We start from the raw sequence: 12,077 nt of genomic DNA on the forward strand, positions 1-12,077 counted from the left end.
GATATTCAGCTTTAATGCAATCTCTCTTATAGTGATGTACTGATTTTACAGATTATTCCATGTACAGTACATGTTGACCAACATCATCTATAGTCACATCTATAGTGTGGTTGACTGGACCAAGCATCATCATTCACAAACCCATTTACTCCATTCATGCACACAAAATTATCTCAACCATTCTTTGGTGAGATTTCCAAACACCAACACTTTCAGCCATGAGTAAGTGCGTAATAACTCACTGCTTTACTCATTTCCATACTACATTTCTGATAAAGACTGACACTACCGCAAATGCAATGCAGACAGCTTACATGGCATCCTAGACATTCATGGTATGGTAATTGCTTCAATGAATGGCATAGTACATTCTTAACAAGTGAGGTATCCAGCATAGGGCATCAATGTCAAATTAGTTTAGGATTTCTGTTTTCATTGAACATCCCTTAAACAACCTGAAGACTGCTTCAAATAAAAATTTTTTAAAATGTAAAAATACATTATTACAGTACTATTATTTTACAATGTGTTTCTATAATTTCTTTTATTGTAAACATAATATTAAATTTATAAAAATATTATAAAATAAGTGCACATAAATTTATTGTACCAGATGAAACTTTCTAGAACTATATTTTGCAAAATTCTTGAATCAAAAAGTCTCTCATAAATCTATATAAAAACATATTTTAGGCTATATTTGAAAATAAATAAAAATTTTTATTAAACAATTATATTACGTGACTAGACAAACATTATAAAATATGTATGAATTATGATTACATACATGGCACTCAAAAGAAGACCTCATAGTTTGGAAGCATTGAAAATTTTATAGATTTACATGCCCTATATAAAGTTATTGATAAATATAAATAATTGAAAAGATAATCTAATATTTAAAAAATAAGATAAAGAAATACAAATAAAGATCTAATGCACATAAACAGTTATACAAATGAATTAACTGTTACTAATTATTTTAAATAAATCAGTTAATTAATTCTCAATAACATCAAAAGGGATATATTTTTTTTCTTAAAGTAATAAACCAATTACTTCATTTGCATCTGAATTATTTATAAATGCAAGAATGCGAAGATATAAAATGAAAAAATTCATCTTTATGCTTTCACACCTGTAAAATCAATTTTAAATTTATTAGAAAAATTTAAGTTGTAAATTTAAATATAATCATCAATTACCTTAACTTGAAATTAAATCTTAATTGTTCCCACCACTTTGTGAACTTCTTTGTTAATCCAGATTTAGAACTTTTAAATACTCCACTAGTTGCTTTTTGAGCCATTAATGTATAACGATCAATTGGATGGCCATGAAGCTTGTTTATGGATCGAATAGTGTTGATGTTTCTAAAATTTATACAAATACATTAATAAAATATAATTAACAAAAAACCAATAATTACATTATGAAGTTCAGTGTTATACATGTAGATGAACTTTAGATATTTATGTAATGTAATATTTATCAAATAAAAATATTAAGAAAGGACCATATGCATTTCCAATAGGAAATCTGCCTAAACAAATAATCCTACATCAAAATTCAACCAAGCCAGTATAAAACAAAACTTGGGTGAGAAATAATCCATAGCTTCTTGGATATCAGCCTATAAAGAAAGTTATGTTGAAATTTTCAGCTGTCTATGTTAAGCTGTATGATGAAAGCAGCTTGATTTATGAGATAGAATTGGATCCTTTATCATGACAGTACCCCCTGTATAATGAATGTTCCTAGTCTTACTTATCTGATCAAGAAAGCATAACAATGCTTCTCCCAACTGCCTTACTCCCTTAATCTGTCTCCTGCAAGCTTTTATCTTTTCCACAAAATGGAAGCTGCATTCTTCAATTTCTCTTTCAATCAGAAGCAGAGGTGTAAGTCCTATTAGCAATGAAAGCCCTTAAAGCCATTACAAAAAATGGTTTCCAGGACTACTTTAACAAATGCTTTGTATGCTGGAAGAACTAAAGTTAGTTGAAGAAGACATATTATGTAATAAGAGTACATTTTATTTTGAATATGGTATAGATTAAGATCTTCCATATATGTGTAATAAAATGTGTTCAAAAGTGAACCACTTTCGTATTTTTAATGTTATTTCAAAGCATGAAATAAATGTGATATTTTCAAATTTTTATTACATTATAATAAATTTTTACAAACATTAATTTTGTGTGTCTGAATATATTTTCTTCTATAAAGTAACATGACTGCACACAAGAATTATGGGTCCCTTGACAAATTCCACAAGCACCTGACACATTTACTTGTGGGCAGCCTGTAAACTAACATAATATTGTTTATAACAATATTATATTGTTAATAATACATAATAACAATNGTTTTCATTAATATTTCTAAGTTAAATTTTTCTATATCTAATAGTACATCATTGGGTTCTTCCAATGATTATGTAAAGAATTAGAACACTGAGGTGAATATAGTTCTAGAATATAGGAATTTTTGATTTGGTAGTAGTTAAGTAAAAAAATATAAAAGTGGGACAGAGTCAACATATCCAGATGGACCATCCCCAAAAAATTTCTGGGGATTTTTTGACCCGTTCAGATACGATTCTGGATCTCCCAGAGCAGTAGACTGCCATCTTGACCACTGGATAAAGGATACATGGATAGTTCGCCACCCAAGAGTTGATTATCCAGGTTTAATCTTGTGTCCCATAGATCAGTTAAGCTAACTCCTTAACTATATCAGCAATTCAGCTGTCCAATATTTTATATTTCTTATCTTTGGTCTATTCTTATAAGTAAAAATTCACATAAATAATAGTGGTACGTTCAGTCCATTGAAACAGTTATAATTCTATTAGTTCTCGTTATTTGTTGTTATTAATTAAATTTAGATAAAAATGAATTCACTAAACTAATAAGAAAATATTAATTAGCAAAATATATTTTATTTTTAACCTGTATAAATAATTTTATTAATACTAGTAAATAAAGTATAATATACCTAAAAACAAGAAGCATTGAAGATGGTAAGGATCTAATAGCAGACATTATTTTATCAAATTTTTCTTTTGCCATTTTCTTCATATATTGCATATCTTCACTGGATAAATTATTTGGAATGTGGAAACCTGATCTATCCAATGGACGCTGCATCAATATTTCACAGAAAAGATAATAATCTATAATATAATACAATTACATAAATTAAGTATTATCATAATATTTTTATAGAAACAACAGATTTTTAATACAGTATCATTAAAAGGATTATTTCTAACCTTTAACACCTAATTCTTCACAATGTTTTTTCATTCCAACATGATCATTTAATATAATTGATTTCCATAATTTGCATAGAGAGAGACGATTTTCCTCAGGCAAATATTCATATAATCCATGGTCAAGCAATACAATTTCAGCTTTTCCAGTTTTTTTATCCTTTCTAATATAAACTAAATATTTAAGCAAATTCAAATATAGATATAATTAAAGAAAATATTATTAAAAAAGGAAACATTTAATGTCTGGATAAACTAATATATTAAAATAAAATTTAATACAAGAGTAGAAAGTTTAGAATTTATAAGAAAACATCAATAACAAAATTTAAATAACATGTTGGCATAATAAACAAGACGTGAAGGTGCAAATTGAACTTTAGATTATTATTTAGATGAAAAAATAGGCAAATTGGAGTAAAAACTGTTCTAAATTATCTTCTTAATAAAGTTATTAACAGAGAGCAACAGAATTATTCCTAGTGAAAATTATGTATTGGTCTTTAAGTTATTAATGTTGTAGTGTAGGTGGAAAGTAACTAAACATTGAGAAATTGCTATTTTTGAAATAATAACTTATCATAATAAAATTTGTGCATGCATGTACTGTACATCAATCAATGGAATTTTATAACTCTCACATTGATAGTGTGGACATTGACCAAGAAAGATCACAAGTGCAGTGGCAAAAAAGATGGCTGACCACTTATTTTTTCAGAGCAAGAAAAGATTGTTGTGCTATGAAGATTGTTCAGAGCAAGAAAAGATTGTTGTGGAAATCAGTGGTTACTGTGCAGAGATGGTGGTGTTTGGTTGAGAGACATCATGCCACAATCAGTCCAGAAGCAATCAAGAATTGTCATGTGAAGCTAATGAATGACCACAGGTTTGGTTATGGATACACAGAGAAATGACCATTTAGCTACATCACGATCTGAGGAAAACATGTCGGTGGATGGCACTGCCTAGATTGAATTTTGAGATATACACCCATATTTAAATTTAATATGGTTCATGCCAAACAATATTCATTATTTTTGTATTAGAAATATAGAAATTATAGCAATTTCTCAATGCCTAGTTACTTTCAACCCATCTAGCATAATAAAATAATTTTTTTTTTTAATTTAATTAATAGTAAATTATTCAATGGGATCAGCTATTTACTTAAAATGAATAAACATAACTATATTTCTAAAAATTTTAAAAGATGACATACAGATTACAGTCTCCAAGCTAAAACACTATCAGTACCGATCTTGAAGTAACAAATTACAACATTAAGCCAGTTAACAATAAAAAGACGTTTATTTTACTTCTTTTTATCCAAATGCATTTCGTCTTCTTTCTTTGGCCTCATCAGCTGATAACAATGCTTGTTTGATGTTGATGCTTTTATACCGTACAAGAAAAAGTAAAATAAACACCTTTCTATTGTCAACTGTTTAATGTCGTAATTCGTTACCTCAGAATTGGTGCCAATTGAGTGTTTTAGCTCAGAGAATGTATTCTATATTTTATCTTTTAAAATTTTTAGAAATATAATTATTTTTATTAATTTTAAAATAATTTTTTTCCTTTTGTAATGAAAAGTAAAAACAATAATGAAGGAAAGTTAATTTTTGATAAATTTAAGAATTATATAGGGTGGTCATAAAGTCTTTCCTTGATTACAAACATTTATTGTAAAAAATCTATGGTGGGTTCCTGATTCCTAAAACTGATTCCTGGAGTTTCATTTTACTGTAATTTTGTCCATACTATGAATAGTCCAAGTTGTGACTGCAATTGTACAGTTTCACAAAACAAATTTACAAATTACAGTTTAACAAAGCTTCAGATAATAGTATAATTGAAAAACCAAAGTAAAAAAACATTAAAAGTACATAAAATTTAAAGAGATTGATAGTGTTGATAACCTGAAAAGAACTGGAAGACCAAGTACAAATACAAGTACAAATGAAGAAACTGTTGATGCTGAGTGTAAAGCTTTCCAACACAGTTCTCACAAATCAACTTGTCATGCTTCAAATGAACATGTTGCTATGAGCACATTGCTTGGATTTTCCATAAATGGCTTTACTTGTATGCATACAGTGTGCCAAGTGTATAAGCCTTAGAACCAGATGATTGCCCACATCATGCTGCTTTTGCAAATTATATCTGTAATGCAAAGATGCAAACAATGATTACTTGACGCATGTTTGTTTTTCAGATGAGACCACCTTTCATATTTTGAAAAAAGTAAATACAGTGGAACCTCGGTTAATGAACTTTTATTTTACAAAAATTTTGTCTCGGATAGCGGATGAAATTCAGATAATGAATTAACGCTTTTTTGTGTAAAATTTCAGTTGCTGTTAGGTGTGCGTGAGGTAAGCATTGCTTTTCCAAGTGCTAAACTTCTTTTTTTAGTTTTGTGATTTATATATTTAATCAATATGGCACCCAAGAAAGAGAAAAGTGATAGTGGCAATAGAAAATGTTTTAGTGTAGCATTAAAGAAAAAAAATTATTGCAAAACACGAGAATGGCATTCGTGTTTCTGACATTGCTAAAGAATATAATGTGATAGAATAGACTATCTCTACAATTATTAAAAACAAAGAAGCATTTAAGGCTGCCAAAGTGGCTAAAGGAGTGTATGTGATATCAAAACAAAGATCTAAAGTTTTAAAATTAAAAAACTACTGCTAATATGGATCAATGAAAAGTAACTTGCTGGAGACAGTGTTAGTGAAGCTTGGATTTGTGAAAAGGCTAAAATGAGTTGTTGACCCAGGCACCCAGTGCAAGTGCAGATGGACAGAACTTTAAAGCAAGCCAAAGGTGGTTTTTGATAGGTTTAGTCGATAAAATGGCATTAACAGTGTCATAAGGCAAGGGGAAGCTTCAAGTTCAGATGAAAAAGCAACAAAAGCATTTGTGGATGAATTTGCAAAGTTTGTAAAAGGTGAAGAATACGTCTCAAATCAAGTGTTCAATTGCAAAGAGACTGGTCTTTTTTAGAAAAAAATGCCTAGACAAACATACATAACCCGAGAAGAGAAAGCACTACCTGGGCACAAGCCATGAAGGAAAGACTCACTCTTTTATTTTGCACTAATGTAAGTGGTGACCTCAAAATCAAGCCACTTGTAGTCTACAATGCTGAAAATCTCCATGCTTTTAAGAGCAATAATGTGATAAAGTCCAAACTGCCTGTACAATGGAAGGCAAATAGCAAGGCATGGGTAACTTGGACTTTATTCATGGATTGGCACACAGAAGTGTTTGCTCCAACTGTCAAAAATTATCTTCAGCAAATGGATCTTCCTCTTAGATGTCTTCTCTCAATGGATAATACCCCAGCACATCTGCCAAGTTTGGAGAAAGATCTGGATAGTGAGCACGACTTCATCAAGGTCAAATTCCTTCCACCCAACACAACTCCATTACTGCAACCAATGATCAGCAAGTGATTTCCAATTTTAAAAAACTGTATACCAAGGCACTGTTCACCAGGTATTTCCAGGTTACCAATGATATCGACTTAACAGAGCTTTTTGGAAGGTGCATTTTAACATCCTGCATTGTATCAACCTTATTGACAAAGCCTGGAGTGAGGTCTTTCACTGCACTTCTCAATCAGCCTGAAGGAAACTTTGGCAAACTTGTGTCCTAGAGCAAAACTTTCAGGAATTTGATGCAGAAAGCTCATGAAATTGTGTCCATTGGCAAAAGTTTGGGATTAGAGGTATATGATGCAAACGTGGAGGAGTTGATGAACTAACCACAGAAGAGCTGGTTTCCTTGCAGGAAGAACACGTAAAAGTCTTATATGAAAAGCATTCGTCAGAGCATTCAAGAGAAGGTTAGGGAAGAAATCACCAGTGCTGAGATCAAGGAAATTTGCAGAAAATGGAACGATGTGCAGGAATTTATCAAGTACCACCACCCTAACAAAGTTGTGGCTAATAGGGTCATTAATTTAATGAACAACAATGCGATATCGCATTTTCGAAAAATTTTGATTAAGAAAGTAAGACGATCAATTTTAGACCATTTTCTTGTTCCTTATCAAAAGAGACCTCAACTCAAAGAATCTCCTAATGCAGTGCTACCCAAAATTTTTATGGAGGGGGATTTCCCTTCCAAGCATTAAGCTCCATACAAATGAAGGTATGTACAGTGCTATTTTATTAAATAAAGTTTACATATTTGTTGCTGTAATGATAGATACTACATTTTCCTATATTTTCATCAAAGAAAACCCATTTTACAAATAAAATTAAAAAAATACCTGCAGCTAGAATAGATAAATTGTATTTGCATTAATTTCTATGAGAGAAACTGCTTTGGTTAATGAACAGAGTTGTGGAATGGATTAAGTTCATTAACCGAGGTTCCACTGTAGACACCAATTGGGCTTACTGAGAACCCATGTATTACTTCAGCAATATGGTACAACAAACATTGGGATTACCTGTTCATCAATTCCTACCCTATATGAAACTTTTCCTAACTGATAGATAGGGAAGAATAGACCAACAGCATGGTCATCTTGGTAACTGGATAACCTTTCTTGACTTTTTGTCCTTAACATAACTCCATAAAGACATTTTTGATACATGTTGCTGATATAGAAACTCTGAAAATGAGGATAACAGAAGCTATAGCAATGGCCCCTGAAGAAACGTTAAAAAAATTGAATAATAACCTTATGTTCTCTAAGCCACAATAAAGGCCTAGAGAACATAAGGTGGACTCCATTTGTTGACCTAGAGGAAATACTTTATGAGGTGAACTATAATTTGCTGAAAACTATATATTTCTATATAGCATAGTGTTTGCACAATAAATGTTTGTAAATCGAGAAAAGACTTAATGATTATCCTGTATGTAACATTCAGAAATAATGTATATTACATATAACAGAGATATTAATAAGTGTATTTTGTTTGCATTTCATCAAAAATCTGATTATATTTGATTTATTTTAATTCTTTTTGTGAAGGTTTTGTTTAAAATTATAGTTAATGTTAAATGTCTGAAAAAAAATTTCAAAAAATTTTTTATACTGTATAAAACATTTTTGATAAAATTACTTCAAATATGCTTATAAATAGAAACACTATTATTGTTAATACAGAATTCTCAGCAGTCATTCTGAGCAGCTATTAAAATATATATCCATTTTTTAATGATTCTTGTTTTTCTCAAAGTAGCTGCAACAGCTATTTTGAAAAGTCAATTTTTTTTTTAGTTCTATTATCAGAAAACTCAATTTACTGTAAATGTTTTGTTAAAAAATCATAGATTTTACAATTTTAAAATCATTTATACTACAGCTAAATTGAATTTTTATAATGGAAAAAGCTATGGAATTCAGAAAAAATATCTATAAACTCTAATTAAATTGAAATGCTTTTTGCTGATTATTTCTATCATTCTAATATCTTTACTTACTGTTTCCTGGATGAGGATCTGCATGTACAAAACCTGTATGAAAAATCTGTTCAGCAAATGTTAAAACTAATTTTTCATCAACCTGAAATTAAATCATACAATGGCAATGAATACTTTTTACATATTTATTATATAAACTAAACATATTAAAAATATAATTATTTAATATTTGCATTTTCATGCACAGAAAATTATAGAACTTCATAGCTAAATCTAATTCAAAGAAATTAAAATCTGTTTAATAAGATATACCGTATATTTCTGCAGATAAGACGACCTTCAGATAAGACGAGGTATAAATTTTCATCAAAGTTTTATTGTTTTAGCATATACAGTGGAACCTTTCCCATAAGAAGTAATGTAAAAATGATTAATTTGTTCTCATGTAAAAAAAAAAAAAATGGTTGGCTTTTTACACCTCACTTTCCTGGCTAGTTCCTGCTTGATTTTTCATGAGATCAGCATGTATCTTTTTAGCTTTCTCGCAAATAATTGCTTTTGATATGCTGTCTCTAGCACACTGTTTTCTAGTTATCTAAAGCAAAAGCAATTTCTCAACATGATCTAATGTCTTCAATCTCTGTTTAGAAATTGATTTAACTCCTTTCCCAATGTTAGCAGATTTAATAATGTCTTTATTTTTCACGATTGTCGATATCTTCGTTCTCAGAATACGGTACGCAATAGTTAAATCTCGAACACGCATGCCACCTTCATATTTCTCAACAATCTCTTTTTTCAGTTCCATTGTAATTCTAGTCATTTTTTTTTAAATTTTCTGTTGCTTTTCATTTGCCTTTTTGCAATTCATGATTAATAAAAATAATAAAATTTTACTTACAAATTAAAATCAGAAGAAATTTAACAAAGTAACCAAACCATGGCACCGCAAATGTCTAGTCTGGTCTAATATACCGATAGTGCTACTTGTTCATAGATGGCGCGTATAATTGAATTAAGTCGTATACTGAACAAAAGTCGTATACCAAGCAAAATTTGTTTCGTCCAAACAGGACGTATTCCGAATTGGACATATTCTAAAGCAGATGTATACCAAGGTACCACTGTATCTGTCCTATCAGATGACCCACAAACTATCAACGGCCTAAGAATTTAGTTCAGATCATTGATCATCATCTGGATAATAATACTGTATAGCACATACGGAATTATGTCCTATTTGTAATTTTTCGAACAAACAAATTTTATTTTCTTGCATCTGGCAGCACTGTCTTGCAATTGTTGCAAACATTTGCACTGATTCGGGCATTTGGGTAATGACCTTGACTATTCACAAAAATGTTGTATGGGCTATTTTATTTTATGGACATACCCTACTCTCTACTAGTAAATAATTACTGTTTGTCAGTTTGTTTATAATAGTTTTAATTTATATAAATTGAAATATAATTTTTTTTGTATCTGTCCTATAAAACAACCCCAAATTTTGGGGGCCATTTCTTATGATTCAACTATTGTCTTATTTGTGGAAATATATGGTAATAAATTACAACTGAGGTTTTAAGTTTTACTAGAACTGTTATTGTCTTAACTATTCTTTGTCTTTTAGAATGAGAAATATTTTTTTAATATTTCGTAATTAATGAAAATCTTGAAATTTTTCTAAAAATATGTCTTATTATTTGTTTAGTCAGTCACAAATTTCCACTTCATCATATTACAATCTTAGTAGAGGGCTTCCAAAAATGAAATAGAATCTATTAACTGCTTTAAGTTGAAAGTAATCTAGAATGCTATGTTCAAATAAGTTAAACACAACATTTAATTAAACACACAAAATTCAAATGTAAAAATATATAAAAGTTACTCATTTGAATTTTGTTTTCATCCTGGATAGATCTAAGTCTAGAAACACTACAATTATTTTATATTATATTAGCTAATGCTAATCTAATCTAATAATGCTAATCTAATATAAAAATATTGCATTGTTTTACTTGAATTTTTGGAGTGCTGGTGAAAAGGATGTTTTAGTTCATTAATTAATCATGTAAAATGTAGTGTCATTTTGATGTAAAAACATCTTATCTACTTCAAAGTTTAAATGAAAGTTTACACTCTGTCCATAATCTTATAATCAGTATTGTTTAGTTAATGAATTAAAACATCAATTTAATTTATTGTGCTTTATTAAATAAATTTAAATTTTGCAGAATTGAATTTAGCTATGAACTTTTATAATTTTCAAATAATAGAGTCAAACAAATATATCAATTATGATATATTAAACTTTTCACTATAATTTTCAAATAATAGAGTCAAACAAATATATCAATTATGATATATTAAACTTTTCACTGTCACAAACTTTTTCACAATATAACTTGACTATAAAAAACAAGTATAATTTTTATATTATATTTATAACAAAAATACAATTTTTTGAAAAATTTACAAAGTTATTTAATATAAAATGTTCTCAATGCTTAACAAATCAAAAATATTTGAAAGATAAGTATAACAATGTTCTAACATTAGTAATATTTAATCATAAAATCTCATCAAAAATGTTTAGAATCTTATTATCTATTTTAGTACTCCCTAAAGTTGCACTGAGAGACCTGAAAGTACTAGGATTTAACCAAGATTTTTTAAAATTCTGATCTCTAAGAAAGTGCAGACAGAAACTGTCATTAAAAAATATTGAATAAGTCAAGTGTTTATAAATGAATTAGTCTAAAAAAATGAGTCAAAAAATAAATTAAGTGGAATGTTAAATGAAAAACATTCCAATACATGTTACTAAAGATGGTGTACAGCCTTCTATTCTTGGCTTGACTAAAGAAGCAAATAGAATGGCCAGCTCCAATCTGATGCTGAGATCATCCTGAGGATGATTCTGTTCAAGCTTCTGCTTCACTGCATTTCCTGAGTGAAACAGAAGTTTGGTGGGCCTCATATCTGCATGGACTGAATGGCAGAAGCTAGCTGGCCATTGGGAGTCAATCCCATCTCATCTGTTCAACAGTCCATTGCTAGACTAACATAGAACATTAAAAGTGTGAAAAAAATTTACTTTTTAAAACTTCACATATTGTATAAAGAATAAAATATAAAGTAATCATTTATTCAATAAAATATAATACAATTAAAAAAGGTTAGAATAATTCTAGCCTTCANATTTAATATTTGCATTTTCATGCACAGAAAATTATAGAACTTCATAGCTAAATCTAATTCAAAGAAATTAAAATCTGTTTAATAAGATATACCGTATATTTCTGCAGATAAGACGACCTTCAGATAAGACGAGGTATAAATTTTCATCAAAGTTTTATTGTTTTAGCATATACAGTGGAACCTTTCCCATAAGAAGTAATGTAAAAATGAT

At 29.2% G+C, this 12,077-nt stretch overlaps 1 protein-coding gene across 1 annotated transcript in view; it reads right to left on the reverse strand.

Moving 5' to 3' along the window:
- Positions 1–737: 737 nt before the first annotated feature.
- LOC111640787 (uncharacterized aarF domain-containing protein kinase 5-like) overlaps positions 738–12,077 on the reverse strand; it is a 39,667-nt gene continuing 28,327 nt past the window's right edge. The window contains exons 7-11 of the mRNA XM_023386847.1: positions 8,726–8,807; positions 3,278–3,451; positions 3,001–3,178; positions 1,206–1,373; positions 738–1,138 (exon numbers count right to left, since the gene is read on the reverse strand). Of these exons, the coding sequence (XP_023242615.1) occupies positions 1,039–1,138; positions 1,206–1,373; positions 3,001–3,178; positions 3,278–3,451; positions 8,726–8,807 (702 nt within the window). The 3' untranslated portion in view covers positions 738–1,038. The remainder of the gene's footprint in view (positions 1,139–1,205; positions 1,374–3,000; positions 3,179–3,277; positions 3,452–8,725; positions 8,808–12,077) is intronic.

Source organism: Centruroides sculpturatus, unplaced genomic scaffold (genome assembly GCF_000671375.1).
Source record: "Centruroides sculpturatus isolate CEXI.00-Female unplaced genomic scaffold, Cexi_2.0 scaffold1478, whole genome shotgun sequence".
Classification (NCBI taxonomy): domain Eukaryota; kingdom Metazoa; phylum Arthropoda; class Arachnida; order Scorpiones; family Buthidae; genus Centruroides; species Centruroides sculpturatus.